At 37.5% G+C, this 23,683-nt stretch overlaps 1 protein-coding gene across 4 annotated transcripts in view; it reads left to right on the top strand.

Annotated features, from left to right (window-relative positions):
* The window catches only part of DCLK1 (doublecortin like kinase 1), a 239,441-nt gene that overhangs the window by 165,696 nt on the left and 50,062 nt on the right, over nt 1-23,683 (top strand). For 2 of the 4 annotated variants that reach the window (XM_005482462.4, XM_005482463.4), the window contains exons 6-7: nt 5,612-5,706; nt 22,988-23,072. In XM_005482462.4, the coding sequence (XP_005482519.1) occupies nt 5,612-5,706; nt 22,988-23,072 (180 nt within the window). Of the gene's footprint in view, nt 1-4,479; nt 4,656-5,611; nt 5,707-11,460; nt 16,276-22,987; nt 23,073-23,683 lie in introns of those variants that run through there. The other 2 variants (XM_005482464.4, XM_014263902.3) reach the window with 2 other exon arrangements.

Here is a 23,683-nt window from a genome sequence, read left to right as displayed (position 1 = left end):
GGAGTGATGGAGTCATCCTGCAGACCCAGGGATTTCCAGATGATTTTTGCTTTGATCTTGCCTTCTTTTCAATTTTTTATTTATGATGTTTGTCTTTGATACTAATCAGTGAAAACTTAATTTTCGTAGTTATATACCCAGTAACAAAAACAAGGGTTGATAAGAGAAGTTGATTTGGTTATGTTGAGAAGTTTAACCCTCTTAAAGGATGAAAAGTTAAATGCTAAATGAAGGAATGTGCTCAGAAATTGTACTCTGTTCAAACAGACTGATTTGAGAATCCTCGTCTTTCTAGTTAGGCAAAGCAGTCCAAAAGACAGATTTTCATTAAATCTTATGTGCACATAGATGTTCTCCTGATTAGGTACTACATTAAATTAGCAAACAGTTTCATAGATATCAGCTGAAGTGGGGAGGGAAAAAAACCCCGAGAGGCACTTAGCTTCTGAGGCTAGAGGAAACAACAAATACTGGTGGATACCAGGGAACTGCATTTTCCAGGCAGTCCCCTTTCTTCTGAGATATAAGATATGCCTTCAGTATCTGTGTGTCTGCAGCACTCCTCTGCTTGCTAGTGCAGACATAGGTGACTTTGGGTTGAGATGGAAGTGCCTGTGTGGGGTTTACAGTCGCTGCTGAGCTCTGCACACCTTGGGCTACACTGTGTGGCTACAACGGGTACCAGGGACTAACAAGGACTGGTAAATTGGTGCCTGCTGGGATGGGGAATGTATACCTGACTTGTAGGTGATCCTTCCTGCTGACATTTCTGATGTGTTAATCTGTTGATCAAGTGAAATTTCTGTGTGGGGCTGTCAGGCCTTGTGGCAAAGGGATGTTCTACTCTTATCTGCTTAACTTTTTGACATAAACTCTACAAAAGATTGAAAATAAAAAGGACAGTTTAGCACCAGTTGAAATGAATGCAGTATTGGTATCTGGGCTTTTTTTCTCAGCCAACTGCATGCTAAGGTAGAACCCCTAAAGCCTTGTCTTTGTCAGGGAGTCAGACTGAGGGCACTTGCCTAATGTGGTGCTCTGTGCACACTGTCTTTTGTCTTGTTAAGACAAAAATTACAAGATGTACAAAAGTAAAATACAAAAGCAGAATGGACAAAAAGGCAAGATATGGTTTGTTTCCTAAATATCTTCTAACTGCATAATCTTACTGAGACAAAAATTTTGTTTTGGAAAGGACAGTGAAAAACTACAGAAGTAATTGCAGCAACGTCAAATAGTAATCTCACATTATCTCCTAACAGTTGCTGAATATGACCTACACATGTTGTGACTTGTGTAAATAATTTTTTAGCTGAACTTTCCTATTCATAAGTTGTGGCTGCAAAAAAAAGCCTGCACTGTTCTTTTCCCTTAGTGTCCTCTTTCTTGTTCACACACACTTTTGTGTTTGGCAAACCTCTTTTTTAAACGCACCAAGTTATCTCTATGTGTTTTATAAAGTACAATATGCTTGCACATCCATAGGCAACTCTATAGGAGACTGATTTTACTGATTTTATTTGTGGCTTCTCAGACTGGCACTCAATGCTTGAATTAATTTTTTCCTGCTTTTTGTTTCTATTACTTAATGAAAATATGCCCTATCAAGTTTATTTTTTGGAATGCCATCAAAGTACTTTTTACTTGCAGCATTTTCATTAGTTTATTATCATAGTATTATTAATAAATATTATCATATTTATTATTTATATTATCGTATGAAAACCTATTCTGCATTTATCTCAGTAGATGCTGGTATCCAGCTTTAATGTTCTATTTTATGGGTTTCTCCATCCTCATGTGTGTGCCAGGTGCTGGAAAAGCAAGTACAAAGACAGGTTCTTGCTCTGTTGCACTTCCTCAGCAAGAGAGGACAGTGAGGAAGGGGTTTCACAGCCAAGCAGTTGCATACATCTGCTCTGAGCAGCCACAATAATTTTGGTATTGTTACAGCTTTTTGACACATATTTCACTGGTGAAATTTTGAACTGATAAATCTTCTTAAGGTGATGGGAGGGCGCTGTGTGTTAAGCTGAATCTATGACCCTTTCCATTTTATGAATAAAAGTGACAAGAAGCCTCTTGCCTCACTCAATAAAATGATCAATCACAGCAGTGATTTACCAATTTTCTATGTCGTTATCTACATCAAGGTTCCCTCTAGGAACATGGGCTGTATCAGTCAGTCAGAAATGCAGAGCAGATACTGGATAGAAATTCAGTTTCCAACAAAAATGCATTCCACCTAGAAATGGATTTTAGGGCAATTTAGTGATCAGGAATGCAGTATTATTATTAAATCTTATAGCTTTTATTCACATATTTGTTGATATGTTTTCTGGTAATGAGCAGCTTATGTAAGAGTGGTGTAATGATTGTAAATGGAGTTCAGGAAGGGGGTCAGAATCACTGCAATCTCTTCCTGTTACACAGCACCTAATATCACCTCTATTTGCAAATTCAGCCTAATGACTCATAAGCACAGGAAACCATAAACAAAAAGCTATAAAAGGAGGGCCCCTGGAATGTACTGGGAAAATATCAGAAATTACCATTTCTGTCCTGTTGCAATGTCTGTCTTAAGGATTATATTAATAATATCAGTACTAAGAGTAATGTAATAACAGTAACAGCAGTGTATATCTCCAGGTATGGAGAGCATCCAGAAGGATTTATCTTGTGTAGCTTTAGACGTTTCTGCTGCAATGGAGGCTCCTAGTAGATTGTTCATCATGTCAGGTTTAGATGATGGCTTCAGGATGATACAACTTATGTTGTGACAGCAACTTGGTTAAAATAAAGTCAAGAAAACTACTTCAGATGTGGAAGCCAATACAACAGGTATGTAAAGATTGGTAAAAGGAATCTCATGTCCAGAGCTAATTGCCATCTCTGGAGTTTCCTAATCAGCTCTCTATAGGGAGTCCTTGTGAGCTCTCAAAAATCCTGGTACATGTTTTATGTACAGGCACCTTTGTAATTTGCATATGGGTAAGGAGGTGAGAAAACTTCACTTAAATCTGCTGAGGGCCTCAATTCAGTAATTGTGCTGTTGATTTCACATGTTACATGGTCAAAATAAGCGCAACTACCATAATTTTCCTTTTTAAAGGCACAGTTGAAGAGATCATTCAAACTTAGTTTAAGCACTCTGGATACTCTGATAGCGACAAGTAAGAAATTTTTAGGATTTATGGTAATACTATGTTTTCTCATCCTAAATAGATACTCATTAACATAATATACATCAATACAGAAATATGTTGATAGTTAAATACACTACTACAACTGTTTGTCTGGTTCCACTTGGTAGCCTCAAGTTTTTGTCTTCAGCACAGAGTCATTGCTCTAGTAATTCTAAAAAAAGCTATTGTTGGAAGTTATGGGGAAGGAGTCAATCTATTAAGAACAGGAACCAGTGCCTAGTGCTACAAGGTGTATTGAAATGTATCTGTTATCTTCAATTTGGTTATGATAATAAGACCTAAGAGTATCTTCTTGGTTTAAAGAAAAGACAGAGCACTAGACCTGTTATTCAGCAGTCTCGAGGACTAGCTCTGTGTGAATAGTAGGAGTTTAATATTGATTTCCATAGGTGTTTAGAAGATGCATTTTACAACTTTACAAGTTTGAGATTCTGATTTTAATTCATCTCATCTTGCTCTTTTCCTAAATTGTTTCAGTGATATCAGTAATAAAATTTGATTTTAGTCACCATTGGACAGATCTGTGGCTGTTTTGCTGAATAGTGTATGAACATACAAAAGCATGTCTGTTTCCCTACACTTACTACAATATTCGATGTGTGCAAATCATTGTCTTCTGTATAAAGATATTTAGAAGCCTGGATGAGTGGAATGTTTATCTATAAAACCAGCCTATTTAAATCCAATTACAGCATCTTGTTGTTTCTATAGTTATGCAAATATATTGCACCTGTACTCTAAACAATGCATTGCACAAAGTGATGTTGAGATTGGATCACTCATAGCACCTAAGCACTATTAAGTGATGGTCCTTTATCATGCAGTATAATGTGTTTTATTGATGTGTGTGGTGTGGTAGGTATACATATTTCTTCATTATAATGTGTGGGCCCAGTATTAGCCAGTAAAAACAATGCATTATGCAAAAAGTAAGAAGAATTTTTTAAAAATGCCTACTGTATTATCCAAAGGAATTAGCATTTGCTAGATTGCCAGTCAGCCAAGTTTTTACAAGAGTTATTGTCATTTTGATTTTCGGATGAGTCACTTGCTACATTGCCCCCAAAGGCACCTCATTATGATTCAGTGCACAGCATATAAAATTGCTCAGGCTTTCGGGGCTCCATGGAAAGCGAGTGGGGGTTGCGGTGGCTCAGCAGCGTTGTGAAGCAGCAGCATTATGCTTAATTGACACCTTTGATGTAGCCCTAAGACAGCACCTGCACCTCCCACTGCTGCTCTGAAGACGTCAGCCTTACGCAGAAAAGGCTTCTGCTTATGAATCCTGCATCGCATTCAGCTCACTCTGTGAGCAGCCCCAGCTATCCTTAACTAATCCTATTGCTTCTCAGTTTGGCTACAGCTTGGCTTAGTACAGAGCAGGAATTTTGCTGCTTGCTCTTATCAGGTTAAACAGTCAGATTTTGTCCATGTTAGAACTCATAGAAGGTAAGTCAAATACCTTGTTGATATCCTTAGTATGTAGATATTCTCCTAAGATTCAAAATCTAGGAATCTGATTGTTCTTTTTGTCCTAGCACTTACAAATGTAGACTCTGATAGAACAGTTGCTTGTTGAAGAGTATTTACATGTATATGTGATACACGCTTTGTAGTGTTTCTGTCTGTGCTTCAGTGTGATTATTATTGATAGCCTCTCGTGTGATTACTTTGTAGTAGAATTCTGTCCTCTGCTGGCATTGTTTTGTTAATTTATTGGATAATGTCATGTGCATGTGAAGATGCTTCTATAAAGATAGGCACTGACATATGTGAAGAAACTTGCTTATTTGAGAGAGTGCTGCTTTCCTCTAAGTCAGACTGGTGGAGTTATATCCAATTCATTTGCCTCCAGAAAGCCCTTCTGGGTTAAGTCTGAGGTGCTGTTTGGTCAGATAGTATTGTAAAAATCTCTTCAAATGGTTGAGTCCTCACTCAAAAAGTGAAAAGCAGGAAGCTGATTTGTTCTTGCAAGCAATACTGGGTTTTATTTTTAGTAGGCAGCACTTCAAGCCATAGTTAAATGGAATGAAAAGGTTTATATATTTTGTCTTTTAAGGTTAAAAAAGCACCTTGTTCCCCATTACTTTCAGTAATGGCAGTATTTTACTTTCAGTAAAGTACAAGAACAATACAGTTTAAGAAAACATTATCATGCTCTCTGCCATTGACTAAAGTCTTTTCAGGTTTTTTCATTATTTGCTTTCACCCTATGTAAAAAAATTCCTTCATGAGCCAAAAATCCAAGGAAATAATTATTTTTTTGAATTACCTTATTTAATGTTTCAAGCATTAAGCAAAAGCAAATAATTCTGTTCAACAAAGATTTAAGAAAAATGTTGATTTAATTTTTTTTCCCTTAATAATGCCTTGTATTCATTTATTTCAATTTCTTGTCCTTTTAGTGAATGGAACCCCTGGTAGCCAACTTTCTACTCCCCGCTCTGGGAAGTCTCCAAGCCCATCTCCCACCAGCCCAGGAAGCCTACGGAAACAGAGGGTAAGGAAATAAGGAAACTGATTTCTGAGCATGGCTGGGGAGAATCCAGCATAGCCATTATCCAATAGCCTTCTCCCTTCTGATCCCTTGTGTGTATGTAGAGCTGTAGGGTGGAAGAGCCTGGCTACAATCCTTGTGTTTGTAAAACACCCTGAAGTGGAATACAACTGTTCTGTGTCTGTCAAAATGCTAAGTATGCTGAGAACTGGTTTATCCTTAGGGGGAAAACCAGAGTTTTTTCTCTTTTTTCACAAAACTTTTTGTTTGTTTTACTTTCTTTTTCTAAATATTTCACAACTGAAAGAAAATATCAAAGAAATCTCTTTTGCTCCTGACTTGCTGTGGGCATTGTCACTTGCACAATCTACAGACTGCTTTGATTTTGAAGCAAGGTGAAAGAATGCACTGTGGAATTTAGCTGTGATATCCCAGCCTTGTGCAGTGAAGATACTATCAGCACCAAGGCACGTGTCCATCACTTTCCTGGATGAGAGTTGATACTAGCTGGAGGTTCCCCCTAGTTATCCTGTATGGAGGAATCTACAATATTCCTAAGCATCCAGAACTAAGCTAATGCCTGTGTTACTGCTGTAACCCTCTGATAAAATATTACTAATTCAACCCAAAAGCTCCACATGCTGATAGAATTAATTTTATCTGTTTAAAAGAAATAAGACAGATGTCTATGTATTTTCTGCTGTTTTCTTAACTGTGGTCAGTTCTCAATGAAAGCATCCCTGAGGCAGTAATCTGTATCTCAGACTTGTTTATAAACAGAGTTCGAACACATGCTTTTTCTGCCTTTTCAGTTTTTAAACAAAGATACAATTTCCATCTCTCAAAATAAGGGGATTTTGTACAAAATTGGCAGTGCTTGACTTTAGGAGCTAGTGCAGACCTGATTACCCAGATACCCAGATCAGGAATATAGCTGTAGCATGACACGATTCCCTTCTAGCCTGCAGACCCTTCTTCATATCCGATGTATGTCAGGGAGCTGAGGAATGGTGCATGTCCAAGTCTTCCCTCCATCTGGGATACAGCTATGGGTTTCTGCCATGAATTGTTTAGACACAGGGCTGACTGTGATCTTGCAGTGTAGGGACAGCCAGTGAGCAGCAGCTCGGAGCCTCGGGGTAGTGTCATGGTTTTCATCATCCGGTACACAGAGAGGAAAGATGTAACTTCCAGCGCGTAAGCTGGTGCTAAAATCTTCTTGAATGCAATGTCTTCCCCACCTGTTTTTTCTTGCTCTCAAGGCTTATTAATGAATCATTAATAAGTCACTGGAGAGGGAACAAAGAGTCTTCCAAATGAATTATACATTGGTGATGTGAGGGCGTCTGTTTAGATGGATGATACCAGTTTACATTGGATTTGCATTTGCAGTAAGGCTGTCTCTTTTCATTGGTAACTTTCCTAAAACTTTCTTCTCACCACTGAAGCTTTGCTCTCCACAGTGAAGAAATGTTTTTCTGCTAACGTTTGTGGATGGGTGAGTGGGAGCCATGTGATCAGCACCATTAGACACAAGAGGTTTCTAGGCACAAGATTTCTGACTTTCAAATGTGAAGAGGAGAGCAGATGGGCTTCTTTTTATGTGTAAGTGTAATAGGATCACCGAGTGGCAGTATTATGGATGCGAAGTGCTATGTAGCAGTAACAAAATCAGACTGCTAACTGTAGAGAAAATAAATATTGAAGTGTACTACAGGAGAGATAAGACTAAGATTGTTAGTGAGATCAATTCTCTTCTCCAATATTCGTATTCAGTCCTCGTGACCTCAGTAGGGGACCTTTCATGCTTGTCTGGCTTTATTTTAGACAGATTTATTTTTTTTACCTGAGGAAACATGGAATATATTCATGTAAAGATAGATTGCAATCATGTAAAATGCATTGCAATAACATTATTTATATTACAAAATCAACTCAGAAGTTCAGGGATGGAAACTTAACACTCGGTCTGAGAATTTATTTCATCTGCTTTCATGTTTAGCTTGTGAAGTGAATGAGTTAGAAGTTCAGTGTAAAAACATATGATTGTGTCATTAAAAGTTATAATGTATATTCCAATGAATAAATAAGGCTTTAAGCAGTGCTTGAAAATAATAATTTTCTTGTTAGCAATATAAATGGTGTTCTGTTTAGTCATAGTACAGATTTTTGTGTCTTTTTATTTAAATTTCACCTAGAAGAGGTCATTTTATGTACCATATTGCCATGAACCAAATGTAAACCCAAAATATTTTGTTCTGTCTTCAGTGGCTTCAGCTACAGTGCAGACAAGCCAGTAGCAGGGTGAGGTTTATTCCCTAGGAGATTGCTGAAGTGCTGGTATCTTGTGATAGACTTACAAGGAAGAAGAGGTGGATTTAAGTTCCCATCTTGTCCCCTGTGTTGCGAGATGACCTCTTCCTGCCCTGGAAGATGAGTGTTGGCTGCTGTAGCTGTGATCTGGAGTTGAAGGTGGTAGCTGGTTTTCTGACTGCTCTGTCTTTCTCTCTTTACCTGCAGTTTGAGGGAGCTACTGCTTTAGAACTGAAATAAGATGCTGGGTCCTGGGGACACCAGCTCAGCTCTGTAATTTGTGGTGTTTTGTGCCTCTCTCTGTGCAGTTAGAGTTACAGGAGTTCCTGTTCTCTCATGCCATCAGGTACATGGGGTGCCAGTGGTAGGTACTGGGTCTGGAAGGTGATAGGAACATTTCCTCTGGCCTCGCCTGGTTCACCTTGCCTAAATGAACCAATCAGCTCTTCAGCATCTCCATCCAAGGCTGTGAGGGAGTTGTAGGCTTGGGACATCGCAGTGCCCAGGGGTTCTAGGCAGGCTGCCAGTGTTTTTCCTGGAAGTACAGCTGAGAGGAGGTCAGATTTTGAATCCAGAGGCACCAAAGCAAGATACTTCCACAAAGGTGGGGATTTCTTCCTGGGAATAGTAAAGACCTGTGGAGTGCATTAGGCAGCTTAATATAGGATTTAATCATTTTACTTACTGACATTTCATCACTTCATCACTCATGTTTTTTAAAAAATGAATTCTGGCCTTTGAAGGAAGGCTTTTGATTGATGTGAATAAGGCCAAAAATGTGGCCTTACATACTGTTACATGCGTACTGTCTTGTGGTACATACTCAGGAAAACAGTACTCTTGTAACCCTACAGGTAAAATTTTGTACCCTCAAAAGCCAGAATACAAAAAAGATAAAATGTATCCTTTCTCATTTGCATAGGTATGTTGGCTGAGTTGTTTCCAGAAATTCAGAAGTCAGTGAAAGTTATATTTTTATAATCTTCTGCGAAACTCAGTCTATATTTGAAGAAAGTAAGATTTGAAAGATTGATTTCATGGGTGTAATTCACGAAGTTGAAAGTGAGCTAGGAACAATTTATCAGCTATCTTAGCTAACTGTCAACTAATTTTCAGCTTCTGAATATTTTAACTAGCAGGCTGTGTGCTATAGTTACTTTTTCATGCAGTTTAATCATTGCTTTATTCTTAAATAGGAAATTAAGATTCTAGTTTTTAAATTGCTATGAACATAATTAAGTTTTGGAGTTTTTTCCCAGAAGATTAATACATATGAAATTCAGGTCTGAAATAGCAGATTAAAGTAGAGTTACTGTGTTATCCACAAATATAGTTACTACTTCAACAGAGTGCTGCTAATTATGCAGACTCGGTAAAGGTGACATGGCATTTAGAAAATAAGTATTTTTTCTGTGTTCTTAGAGGTTGCAACCTACAGGATAAAAAAGAGTTAGTTTTAAGGTACCTCTTGACTGATTAGACAGGCTCAATTCTATCTATATAAGGATTTTTTGAGTTGTATGAAGCCAAGAAGTCTGATTCATTCAGCAATTTTTATCTTCTTATAAACCTATGCAAAATAATAAATAGATTTTCCTCATAATTTCAAGACACACAGCTCTCTGGCTATTTATATGTAAGAAAAATTCTTTCAGAAAGGAAAACTTTTTAAGACTTTTTCGAGTATTTAAAAACAGGTAAATAGCAGAGAAAATGACACTGAAATCTGGTGAATGATTTTGCTTTAAAGCAATCATAGAGTTATGAAAAGAAGTGCCAAAATTTTCTCTAAATATTAAAATTCAGAAATACCTTATTTGTTAGTTCCAAATGCATAATTTTTAATTTTTTTAATATTCAGAAGCAAGAGCAGTCATCTGAGAGATACTATTCAAAATTTTGTTACCCTCTCTAGAAAATCCAAAGATTCTTTTTTCCTGTAGTATGTATTAGAAATTCCCAAACTGCATATTCTCAAAAGACATTTTAATAATTAACTAGCTAGTTAGTATTCAGAATAAGATGTCTGTTTAAAATTGTTGTCTTGTCTAGATTGTTTGCAACATAATAGAAATGTATCTAAGATCTGTTTTCACTCTGCCAGTCTAATGTCTTCTAATGTGTGTATAGATGCCCATTGGCAGAATACACACAGAATAAGCATTCTAGGTTATCAACCCCCCTTTAAGATACTTAAATCTGTTTTATATCATGCCTACAAGTAAAATATGAATTTGCATTGTTTATTGAGATCACAGTTGGAAATTTGTGAAGCATTCCATTTAGCTGGTCCCTTTTAGTAGTATATCTTTCAGATTTTTTCATTTATTCTCTCGGTTATCTTACTGTAATTAAAAAAAAAAGCGAAACAAATCCATTCAAGGTCAACCCAAAAGCTGACTCCATCAGCTTTCCTATTCTCATGTTTTTCTTGTACTTTGTCTTACAGGGATCTTTTGTTGCAATTTGTTCATATGTTCCATATGGAAAGAATCCCCCAAAACACCTTTAAGATATCAGAGAATGGCTATGAGATATGCTGGGCACCTGCCCTGTCAGAACCCCCTCTGAACCATCAGATATGCTTAAATCACCTTAAAAAAACAGTGCCCTGTCCTCTACCACTTCTCTTTTTTGAGCTTTCATTCCGTGCGATTGTGTGTCTCGAAGAGGGTTGTTGTGCTGTGTAGGTGGGAGAGGGCCATGTATCATCCCACAGCACCTCTGGCACTTGAGGATTGTCTGATCTGTCAGAGGATCAGAGTGTGTCGAAAGAATGAAGTGTACAGATCCACTCAGACTCTCCCTCTGCTGTCATGAGCTGGTTGCTTGGCTACCGGCAGAAAGAGACGGTGATGGGGGGACAAAGTGTAAAACATGCTGTCTTTTTATACACACACACTCGGGCACAGAGGAGCAGTGGGAAAGGAGCACCACTGCCAGTACGACATAGGCAACAGCAGTATTCAGTGTCAGCAGCCCAGGGGTCAAATGTTGCTGGATCCATGCTATGTCACCAGTGAGTGGCAAGTTTTTATTACCTTATGTATGGTAAGCACTTACTCTGTCCCTGCAAAATGGCCAAAAGGGCAATACATTCCCTTTGAGATTAAATTAATGTTTCCAGGTTTCCAAACCATTAAGAGATTCTCCAGAACAGACAAATACTGTTTGAATAGTGTTTAATAAGAAAGACTCAAAGAAAAAAATGATTGCCTCTGAGAATATGTTGTACATTGAAACTTCAGCTTTATTTATTAACCATCTATCTTTTTGATTTAAAAATAATAATATTACATAAAGACAACAGTGTGAGCATATAGAACATGTGTATTTTGTGTTAAACAATGTCTTCTGGTCCACAGTAACAAAAAGAATATAAGACAGTTGCAGTGCAACAAATCAAACAGAATAAACAAATCTATACTGCACTTCATCTTACAGGACCTGTATCGCCCACTCTCTTCGGATGATATGGATTCAGTAGGAGACTCAGTGTAAAAGAGAAAATGGAACAATGTTTATGGTTTGTGATTTGATGAAGGTTTAACATTTTTAAAGAAAATAGCTGCTAATTTACAGTAATAGTGAATAGCACAAAAGAGTTTTGCATATTTAATATTAACAACATGGGGCCAAATTAATTCGTGTGTGTAGGGGTATTTTTTGGCTTTATCGCTGCATTTTAATGCAAGAATTTGTAATGAATGAGCCATTGAATATGTCCATCAAATCCAGAACAGCATTGTGCATACTTAAAGGCACAAAGATTGGATAAGGTGAATATAACGCACAAATACATAGTGGGCACATTTATGAATAGCACTATTTTTATCATCGAAGGTACTGATTATATGTTCTGTTTTTACCGTATCTATCTTTATTCATTTTGATATGAACAGTTAATGGGTACTTTGCTTTTACCAACGAATAGGTAAAATGCAGAGAAGAAAAAATCTAGCATATTAAACTGCTTGCACCACGCTGTCTGATCCCAACACGCCCATTTGAAACACCCTTAGTTTAATCTTTTTATCCGAATGAAAGGAAAGTGAAGAAATCCTGTGTGGTCACAGGACGAAAGCAATTCTTTCAAAGCAGTGTTCAAATTCTCTTCACTGCATTGCCGTCTGATGTCTGTAAACAGAAGGGTGCTCGCAGGCATTATGAATGTTTTACCTGGCAAGAGCTGTTAATGCTGATCATCCATGTGTTGCAAGCAAATGGGGACAGATTTCTGACCGAGCAAATACGAGGGCCCGCTGTCTAGCAGCGTCATCTGACATACATTTGATGACATCTTTTTGAAAAATGTATTTTACCTGAGAAAGTAGTTGATTATATTCACTTATGTTAAGAATGGGAACATCATTTTCTGTTCCCTATAAGAAGACATTTTGTGCATTTTAAAAAGAAGGCCAAAAGAAATGGTGATACTGTAAATCATCCTCCTATTGACCTAATTTTTCTGTTTTCACAGTATCTAGATGTGCTCTTTTTATACAGCATGAATATGCAAAACTCCTTTAGTGTTAAAGTAGGTCATGCATTAGAACCAGTTGCTTAACAAATATCTACTAATTTTCGTTTGTTTTCTGCTGCTTTGTTGTGAGAATCTTAGTCTATTTAATTTACATAATAGCAATATTTCCCATCATACGTTGTATTAAAGTCCATAGTAGTGATTACACACTTTTGCAGACTTATACCTTTCCTTTAATTTTCTCAAATACTAATAATTTAAGAATTAGAAATCAGCGTTTTTCTGATTCTCAGCAAAAATCTATAGAGGTTATATTTTTGAGCTATTTAGTGATGATTTAATATATTTTGAAATCAGGAAAATTTACTTAATTGAAGAAAAGGTTTAGCTGCCACATGCCAACTTCTAAATGTAGTGAAATAATTCCTTTATACTGATTTGTCCATATAAAACTCAGCAAATGGAAATTGTTGGCATGTGATGTTATGGCTTTACTCTGTCAACATAATTTTCTTTACAGAGGATATTAGCAAAAGAAATAAAAGGGCAGCATAATGCAAAACTTACCTTCTCTTTTTCCAATATGTGGTTCCAGTATCACCTGGAGGGAAAGTCATTGGTCTGGCAGGTTTGCTGAAGCAGTCAGGTCATTCCCTTTTGAAATGCATGTTTTTCCATTCCTGCCTCAGACTTCAATCTAAAACTGTTCCCAGCCATAAGAACAGTCCATCCCTCCCCCCATACCATAATGCATAGGCTGCCCAGTTCTACTGAAAAAGTTCACAGCTGTGAAGTTACTTGCATTTTTGGTTGTTATGAGGGAATGTCTTTGCAAAATGTATTACTTGATCCTGAGAAACGCATATTATATAAAGGTGCATTGGAATCAATTTCCAAAAATTCAGGCAACTAGACCAGATTGAGCAAAATGCTTACTGACATTTTAAAAATTGGTTTTTCCTCTAAAGAAAATAAATTCCAGGAATTTTATTTTCCCTCCCTTCTCCCATATAGGCTACTGCTGCTTTAGGCAGTTTATTAAGACTGTTCTGCACAGGGAGTACAGATTGCCAGCAAACCTGAATCCCACAGCTTTCCTTAGCTGTGGAAAAGAAAAATGGACCTTATATCAGTAATTGTTATCATAGTGAGTTCTCCATCAAGACTGTTTTAAAAAAGATTATGCTAGTCCATAACATTTAATCATTTCAACATATGACTTGTATTAAGGGGCTATTCAGGGGCAAGACATATCATTAATATTTCATTCTAGGAATGAAAGTCCCTTAGAGATTGAAAAGGTACACTGTTTATAGACTCTGAGATCCTTTTTTGTGTGGAATGTAATTCCCATTATACATGAGCAGAAATGAAATGTTTCTTTTGAGCAAGACCAGAAGGTTTCAGTTTATGGGTGGAACTGAAATTGTGTTCCTTGATGCTGTAATTCTGCTTGCAACAGCACAGGTTTTAGTTTGTTCCTAGATTTCATCAACTGCATTAAATAATAGAATAGCTTAAGCAACTTTATAGTGTTTGAACCTCTGAAAGTTCTCTGTATGCTGCATTATTTGTGCCTACTCCAAGGTGGTTATGATGTAGCTAAAGAGTCTTGTATAGATTGTGAAAGCTTTGCTTCCCTTTGAGCTTTATGAATACTTGTGATTATTTCCCTAATGCTTTCTGCAACTTTGTTTCGTTTTGTTTTTTAAATCTCTTTTCTTCTTTTGTGCAACAAGCAGTTCACATGTGAAGCACAGAATGTGTATGTTTATATTTACACGCAAATGCACACGTACATAGATTAATGGCTTTGGAACCCATGCGCTGTTACGTCACATTTGTGACTTTAAACAAATAAATGGGGAAAATGTTTTAACAGGAGGATGCTCGTCTGGTGGGATTCACTACAGCTCTGTTAAAGTTGGTGGAGCTGCACCAACCATTACTTGCTGAGCAGCTACCCCCAAGGAATTCTGTACAGTTTTAAGAGACCACATCTATGAACAAGGGCTAATTTCAAACTGAAAACCAGAAGTTAGTGGCAAGCCCATCATTAACTCCAAGGTGGGAAGGATAGAACCTTACGCACAAATACATACACACAGACAAAACATTAATCCTAAACTGAAAATTGAAATTTGAATATTGGAAATGGTATTCTTTTGACATGTTCAGTCTTATGCCTTCTCTTCAATGGTGCTGTTCTGAAGTACATTAAGTCATGCAAAATTAGAAGTTCTTTTGTTGAAATAATAAAATCTTTAGCATTCATTATGCAATGTGAAAATTGCTTCTCAATTTGTAAAATAATTCAGAGACAGAACATTATATGTAATTATTTTTCTCTTCAGTTCATTTTCACAGGGCATATTTGGCTGAATGATAAAAATTCTGGGGTATTAATATTGAGGCTATAAATGTATATTACAAGAAAGGATATATAAACTTCCTACAAAACACCCGAGAAGAACAACTGGATTGAGATTTTGTGGAATAAAAAATGAGATAAGTAATTGTGTTTTCTTCCGCAGCTTCATAATTCTCACTGCTGTGTGAACTTTATATAGTGCATACATTACAAAAATGCACTCTGAATGTAAAATGAATTAACAATAATATAAAGAACCCCTGATCAATCCAAGTTTACTGTTTCTGTCAAAAATGTAGAGAAATTAACAGACAGAAAATCTTTATGGTGCTAAATTACCTCATCAATTGATGAATGCATAGATTAATGTTGTCTGTGCTTTTTTTAATATCCAGTTAATGGTATGCAACCAAATACAAGATCAGTTTTTATTTAATCTTCACTTTCAGCTCTATCTGCTAGTGACAAGAGCTTGTAACTATGAGTGCTGAAAAGTAACTTTGCAAAGCACAGACAGCAATACCTGTACATGCAGAGCAAAGCAATCAAGTGGTTGTCCCTCTCTTTGGAAATGAGTGTGCTTCCCCCAGGAAAGCCCTTCCATCTGGAAACCGGGGTCTGCCGAGCAGAGCTGGGGCTGCTCTGAGCTGTGCTTGCTGCCGTGACCATTTTGGCCAGCTCAGCTGGCCTGTCTCCAGCTGGCAGCTGCCCCCAGGCAGGCAGTGGGTCCGTGGGTGACACCTGAGCTGTGTCCGCGCAGGGCTGAGCGCGCGCTCCTGCGCGGTTCTGTGCCCCTGATGGCGCATGGTGGTTGTCCTCCCATTCGCTCCAGTTAACCCTCAGCAGTGAAGTGTGAAGAAAGCTGTACTGTATTCAGCGTGTCCTTGTTGTCTGGTGTTATATGGGTAATTAGGTTGTGGTTTGCCCTGCAATACAGTGTTTTGGAATTTGGGCTCTAGTGAAAGAGGACCTAACAATGTTTGTGTTAAGGCCTCTTCGTTTTCTTAGTTGCACTATGATATTGTAAATATTGGCACATTTACAACATAAGTTTAAGATTTTACAAAGTTATGCATACAATTATTTTTTTTAATGAAAAGTGCTTGGATATTTGCTTTTAAAAATATACCATTTTTTGTATTCATGTGATGCAGGAAACCAAAAAGAAAGCTGTTGATTTATCAACAAAACATGTAAACCTTGCAAAATAAATACCGATGAATGTTTTATTTCTTATAATCAGCTGATGAAAATCACCTTCATTTTTGTGCCATTGTTTCATCATACTGTATTGTACTTGTGTTTCATATTTGACCATGTCATCCTGGTTGCAATTTGTTATTTTGCTAGATTTAACATTAATGTAGATTCTTGTAAGTGATGTAATAAATATATATTAAAAATACATACTGTTCAGAGAATTTATTTTGGAAACATGATTAACAGGCTTTAATTCTTGCAGTTGGTGTTGCTTGCTGATTTTGGATCAACATTGTCCATCTAACCTTAGTGTAAGCATATGGGATTCATGCATCCTAATGGGTTACTTTACACAGCAGATGCATTCAGTGTCTTTTCTTTAGCAATAAACTCAGGGCTTTAGTGTGTAGATAGAAAAAATGCTTCAAGGAGGAATTTGGTTTGTAGTGGGTGTTGTGAAGACAATAAATATAACTGCCTGGAATTGCTTATGGGTAAATTTGTGTGCACATGATGGGCTAGATTTGAAGCCTGAAGTGGGGAATTAGTAGAATATCCAAAGCAAGGTGCCAACTCCCTACCAACAGCCTGAGCCCTAGCAGCACATCCCTTAAGACAAGTATTAGGGAAAATGTGCTTGTGAAATGCTAATAGTACTGAAACACACCTGGTGTGTTTTAAAATAAGTACCTAATTTTGTGATACATTTTTCCACTCTTTAAAAATGCATATCCACGTATCCGTAGCCTAGTTTTATTTCTTGTTTGGCAGGGATGGGGGAAGAGAGATGTTACAAATTCTGACATGTCATCTGCCAGCCTGCTGCTTCAGCTGATGTTCCTGGAGGAAACTGTGGGCTTGATAAAAATTCTAGTTTTGAAATGCCCTTGGTTGCTGGTAAATAGTTCTGCCTAAAAAAGGTGTAGACACATGGAAAGGAAAAGAGTGAGTGAAATGGGGAACAGTAAGAAACAAAATAACTGAGGTTTCTGTCTCTACCAAGAAACAGTTAAAAATACCAAGAGAGCTTTTAAAATACAACTAAATAATTTAAAGTGAAGTGGTTATTTTGCTGTGCCCTTAATGAGGTGAAAGAAATAAGAAACTCCTTTAAGTTGGTAGCTTTTCAATTTTTATTCTGTGGTTGAGTAGAAAATTTTACCTGTGTGTAACTATAGAAGAGGTAAAAGGAAACTTTCACATTGCATCACATGTAACTTTTTATGTTAACCTCAGTAAGGATACAGAAATGACAGTAATAACTTCCGATACCATAAATCTAATATTTCACTTTTTATATCATCAATCTTTTCTGAATTATGTCAAAGGGTGAGTGAGCCTAGAGTGAATTATGGCTCAACTTTGGAAGCAGCTGTTAGGAACTAGTGGAGGTTAGATTTAAATTTATTGTTAAATACCATGTAGGAAACAATATTAGTCTTTCTGAATTGTCTTGTTACACAAATCAAATGAGTGTATAAGCATCCAATGCTGCAGCTTAGTTAGGAGATCTTAATAAAACAAAGTGCTTCAAGCTTGCAAATTTAACTTCAGTCTTTCAGCTCCATTCTGTTGCAAACTCTCCCATTTGTCACTCTATCCCTGATAATACACCAGATAATTGCTTGTGTCATTTGAACTTATCTCTTCTCCAAGCTGTGTAAATCCTGAATTGCATAAATGAACAGCCACAAAAAAATAATTTCCCTGTGTAGGGCCTCTCTCAAGTCAAGTGTCTAACAAAACAGGGCAGGATGTAGAATTGTGAATAAGTTTGTAAGCAGGTTTGCATACATTTTTTACTGTTCCTTTCCAGATGAAACACTTTATAAATAAATTTGAGTCTGATGTGCCAGTTTAGTGCAGTGTCCAAACTGGAAAAAAATTGCATCATTTCTCTTTCAATAATTGAACTCCATTAGTTTCCATTCTTTCAGTATGAAGATTGTGGATTTCATGTTTCTTCATGAAGTAATTTTTTTGCCAACTCTGTACTGTTTACATGAAAGCTTTTTTTCCCTGTCTCAGCTGACTGGGCATAAAAATGTAAGGTTAAACAAAAGAAAATCAAAAACTTTTTTCACTGGATATAGTTGGGAGAGGGAACTTCGGTGTAACCCTTTACGTCTCTCTAAGTTGAATAATAAAAAAAATCAGTTTATCTTCTTCAAAGTTACATCAAAATGTATTACTTTATTGTTTTAAATCAGCTGTCCTCTGCTTTTGTTCTCTTGTAATGTACCATTTTGCTGTTCATTGACTCACTTATTTCTTGCCTAACATTGTTAAGTATTATGGGAATTTTTTGGTCTCCTTCAAAGTCTTTAAAAGCTAATACCTGTACTGGATGATTGTCTTTATTTTACCATTATTCATGAGAATCTTTATGCAAAGGAGCTGAGCCTGTCAGGAAGCCATGACAGCTACCTTGCAAAGGTTGTTTTATAACCAGACTGAACACTAGTATGGGCTCCAAAAGAGGTGAGCGTGGGGGCTAAATGCTTAGTTTTGGTTTTAAAGCTGTTTTTTCCTTACTGAGTTGAACTTCATCTTACACATATTACTGACATGCTTATCTTTTTGTATTTTTTTAAAGACTCTGTGGAGTTCTTTGGAGTGGGGACATCTTAGGAGGCATAATTTAAAGACATTAATAATTCCCTTCTCCTGAGCCTCCTTCCTGAATTTACACTTTTTTAACTAATTTTAATTCTCACTTCATTAAGACAGTTTCTAAAAGAGTAGAGCTCTTCATGGGATCCAAACTTAGCATTACACCTGTGTGCTTTTCTGTTACTCACATTTCATCCAGATGCTTCCTTCGTACTGGAAAAATACAAAGGAATCTATTGTTGAGAGACGTTGTAGACTCCACATGTGCTAAGAAAGGTTTTGAGAGGTTTAGAAAATAGAATGCAGTGTTTGGAGTTTGAGATTCAGGAATCTGAATTGCACTAACAAACTTTCTAGTCATACTTGTTTAAGTCTCTTTTCGTAATTGCTGGCACTAGTAGTCCACAAGAATAATTCCTGCTGTTTAGTTGGAATGGGATTTTAAGATTAATTTAGGACAAAGGTGAGTATCAGGAGAGAGGAGACATTACAGTAATTTTTATTTTGCTGCCTTTTTTTTTTCATGAATTTAGCACAGTTTCCACTGAGATAAATCTATTTACCAAACAGTTGCGAAATAAATCTCCAGGTGAGACATGGCTAAAACTCTATAGTGCTAATGTTTCCATTCACATCAGTGAGGTGTGTGGTGTGCTGGCCATCTGTTATATAAACCTGAATAGGATCCGAAATCCTTACACCAAAGACCTGATTTTTTTATGCTGTTGTTTTTATGAAGGTGTGCCATAAAACTGGCCATGTGCTGGCAACCTGTGCAACTGGACCCCTTTAAATCTGTGTGAAAGCGATGACATTCCAAGCACCTCAGCATCTCTTAAAATTAAACCAGCTAATTACATTAAAGTCTGTGTGTTGAAGATATTATACTCTTGCCAAGGGTTTGTTTTCCCCCTCCCCATCTGCAAGATCCTTGATGGGGTCCACATCTGTGACAGCAACAGCGCGCGCGACAGACTGCCTCACGATTGGCAAGCCAACTGGAAGGAACGCTGAGACCCACAAGGATTGCTGGACCCGCAGGGCTCTCAGCTTGTGAGAACAGCCAACTAATTAAAGGCTAAATAAATGAAATCTCTTTCTAGCCCAAGTAAAGATAAATAAATAAATGCCTGCGTGTTGTTGGAGAGGGCCGAATAAAGATGAAAATATTTGAGTCATGTTTATCGTTTATCCAGTAACATCTCTTTAATTGTGAAAAGGGTGCTGCCAGCAGACTTGGTAAATATGTGCAAATGTCCACTTCCTGATTTATTTTCAATCTGTTCTTTTAATAGGAGGGGTTCAGCAAAGGTAATGAAGAGTTTGTTTTGATATTTTTTTCAAAAATTATTTAAAGTTTTATAAGTCTCAGTGTGTATTTTTAGCACATCTTCCTAGCTACTGCTTCCTTGTCACTAGCAAGTTCTGCCTCTGCCTCCGTGCCAATGCTTCGCAGGCTGATGTCACCAAAGGGGCTGTATGCTTTGTTGGCACACTAGTGGTATGTTATATGCTACTAATGCATTATTTCAGTTCTTCTGTTAACAAATAACATTTTAACCTTCCCATCTTTAACAGTGCCAATAAAAAAAGAAGTAGAGCCACATAAAACATCAGTATGAAGTAAATTTTTTCCTTTAAAATTTTAAACTTTCTGTAGACCACGTTTTTTCTCAGTCTATTAGACTAAACCTAGTCTAATACGTATTTAAGGAGTTTGCCCAAGACATATTTAGGAGTCAATTTAATTTCACTCATGTGTAGACCATTAAGATTCTTTGTATTTAAATTGGAGTGCTTGCTAAAATGCTTTGTTTAAATGAGCCTTTGAAGATATCTAGTTTTGGAAGGACTGAGCAATTGCATTTCTCAGCTAAGCCTTAGTTCAAGGTCCTTGAAAAATTCAGTCCTCAAATAAAAATTTGAATGTCTCTAGGCACCCATTCTGAGAAGATGTGGCCGCTGAGTTAGGTCTTGATTTTCACATCTGCCGTTCTCACAGATGAGAGCAATGACTACAAGACTCTAAAGAAGTCACCAGGATGCTAAAGGAAGCTGCAGTGCTATGCAGTCAGCAGCCTTGACCTGACATCTACTTAAAAGTGTAATCTCACTATTTAAAGTGCAAAAAAGTGAAAAAAATTGTAGCTGTTAGATAATCTCTTGAAAATCTAACAGTAAACCTTTTTGTGATTGTACTCCTTAAATGTTGTAATTATTCTTTCCTGATCATAGAAGTAATAAATATTAATCATGTTTAAATTGTAATTCCTTACAGAAAATAGTGTGAGAGGGAAAATTAGTAAGAAATTGTATGTCTGTTCTAGGAAAACAAACAAACACAGCAGAATGAGTAGAGAGAACATGTTTTTCTGCTTATTTTACAAGCAGGACTGTAAAGGAAACAATTCTCTCATTACATGTGTATAAAAATAGGCTTTGTGACTGACTTCTCCAGGCATGAGAACTCCTAGCATTTCCCCGTTACCTTGATCCACATCTGCTCATTTGTTCAAAAATGAACCAGAGGTAAGTTTTTATTGGGATGTCACACAGAGTTTAGTACAGGAATGGAACATATATAAACACGTTCTGACCATGAAACAAGAGCAGCAGTATCTTAGAAAACTGCATAAAATCACTCAGTGCTGACTTCTGTTGTCAAGAGGCAAAAAACAGTCCAAAAACTGATTAATGCATTCATCAATTCTGGTCAAAGCTCAGAAGAAATACTTGCCTGGATGAAAAGAGGGAGCTGGGGTTGATTAAAGGAAACAAGGGCAAAGAATCTCATGGTAAATGGGATGTGCAAACTCTCAGGACTCTTTAGTGAAAAATAGGCCAAGTTCAGACTTTGTCTAAGTCATCTGACCTTTGTTGTCGGAGAAATTAAAAGTTATTCTGTTCAAATGAACTCAGCATACTGGCCAGATTTTAAGTCTTCTGACTGTGTTTTCCCTGGCTTGGTACTCAGCAAATATCCAAACTGCTGGAACTTCAGTTACTCTTCCTCCAGTCATGAACTGTGTTCTGCAGTGTCAGGCAAAAGAAATAATTCCAAAATAGTTGTATTTAATTTGTAAAGTGGATTGGCACCATGATTGTGGGCATCTAAATACCTTGCAGACACTGATCGAAGGAAGTGATAGTGTTAGTTACATGAAGTACAGCCTGCAATCTATGTATTATATAGACTGAAGAAGATAATGAAATACCGCAGCACTTTCAGCATGTGAATGATGTGAACCCAAGTTTTAGTTTTGCAAATCCTCTGAATATTTTTCACTTAAGTTGTAATCGGAGGACTGGAGGAAGTGCTTAGTTTGGCTTTAAGTTTGAAGGGGCACCATTATATTTTTAGCTTCTTCTGGATTCCTCTGAAGATAGGAAATCCTGAAGATGAGGTATAATTGTTTTGCACCATAAGATAAAAGTTTTGGGTGAAATCCAGTCCATCTCAAATGTCTGTGTAGCTTCATCCACCTAGATGCATGATGAAGCAGTTTTCCTAAAGTATGTAGGTTGAAGGATGAAGCAGTTTTCCTAAAGTCTGATAGATGTTGATAGGTGCTTTAGAAGGCTTCCCTGGTGAGATCCTGCCTCCTACACTTCTGGCATCCAAGGTGGGTGGCTACAAGTTTCCTTTGAGGGGCCACAGAGACACCACCCTCCCCCATTAGCGGTACAGACAGGACAAAAACTTGAAATGGAGCAGAACAGATTCACCGCCTCAAGTGAGCCACCCCCAGTCAAATGCTCCTATGAAGCAGCAACCATTATTCACCCTGACATTTTATTTTGTCCATACACTGCCATAATGATTTCTCCCTTTTAGAATAAAACTGGGGAAGATTTCAACTGAGGGAGGTTTGTAAAACTGAGGAATTCTGCCCATAACACAGCCAGCTAAAGCCTTAGGTTCCTCTAGTGCCTGCTGAGTTAACAAGGTCTCTAAGAACACAGTCTCCAGCCTGCAGAGGGCATACGGCTCCTCAGTTTTCCCTGCCAGAATGTGTGTGGAATAGGGAGAAGCTGTTGGAGCATACATCAAAGTATTCTTGCAGGCACATTGCTTCACTTGGTGGATCAAGGATCTCTCCAGTAATGTGAGGTTACCAAAAGTGTAATTTCAGTGGATGAAATTGGACTCTTCCCAAGCATCCACATATCCATCCAGCAAAGTAAATACATACTTTACATGGGGAACACTGAAGCCTCTCCAGGACATGTGTCCAGCAGGAACGTGCTGTGGGTACTCGTACTTCTTAAAATTCATCTGTTTTCATTTGTGTCTCCATTTCCAGAGCTCCCAACACAGTGGCTCCTCTACCTCATTAGCATCCACCAAAGTTTGCAGCTCTATGGATGAAAATGATGGCCCTGCAGAAGGTAACATTTGGAGCTGACATTTCAAAGCAGTCAGTGTAGTGATAACAGCAGCTGTGTAGGAAGTGAGTCATTCTTCCTGCCAGAGAAGGTGGGAGCATTGCAGGCTGGATGATTTTCTGTGAGGAACCTCCTCAGCCTTAGCAAACCAGTTAGGTTCACTCTGGATCAGAGTTGATCTGGACATCACTCTTCAGAGATATTTTTATTGCGGAACACTTGAGCTTTTATTTCTGCAAGCAACACAGTGCTGACTGGCTTGTTTCGGTATTTTTGTCTCATCTGCCACAGTACTAAAGAACACACTGCAGTCCTGGGTCTTTACTCAGAAATGGATAGTCCTACTCCCTGCTAAGGCTTTGAGCAAGTTGGCTAAGGGACCAGATCTGCTGGAGCACTGCTGGCTCACATACACATCTATGTACGTGTGTGTGTATCTATGCTCCTGTTGGAGAATAACTCTTCATGCTGTCTGTGCATTCAGACAAACCCCAGCCTCCTTGTGTCCTAGCATTCCTAGCATTCACTTTTAATTCTCAACTGGAACAAAGGACAGAGTAATACACAGTTAAATGCACTGTCTTAAAGAGCGTAAACACAAATCACATTTCTGA

The sequence above is a fragment of the Zonotrichia albicollis genome, chromosome 2 (assembly GCF_047830755.1).
Source record: "Zonotrichia albicollis isolate bZonAlb1 chromosome 2, bZonAlb1.hap1, whole genome shotgun sequence".
NCBI lineage: Eukaryota > Metazoa > Chordata > Aves > Passeriformes > Passerellidae > Zonotrichia > Zonotrichia albicollis.
This window is presented reverse-complemented; position numbering and strand designations above follow the sequence as displayed.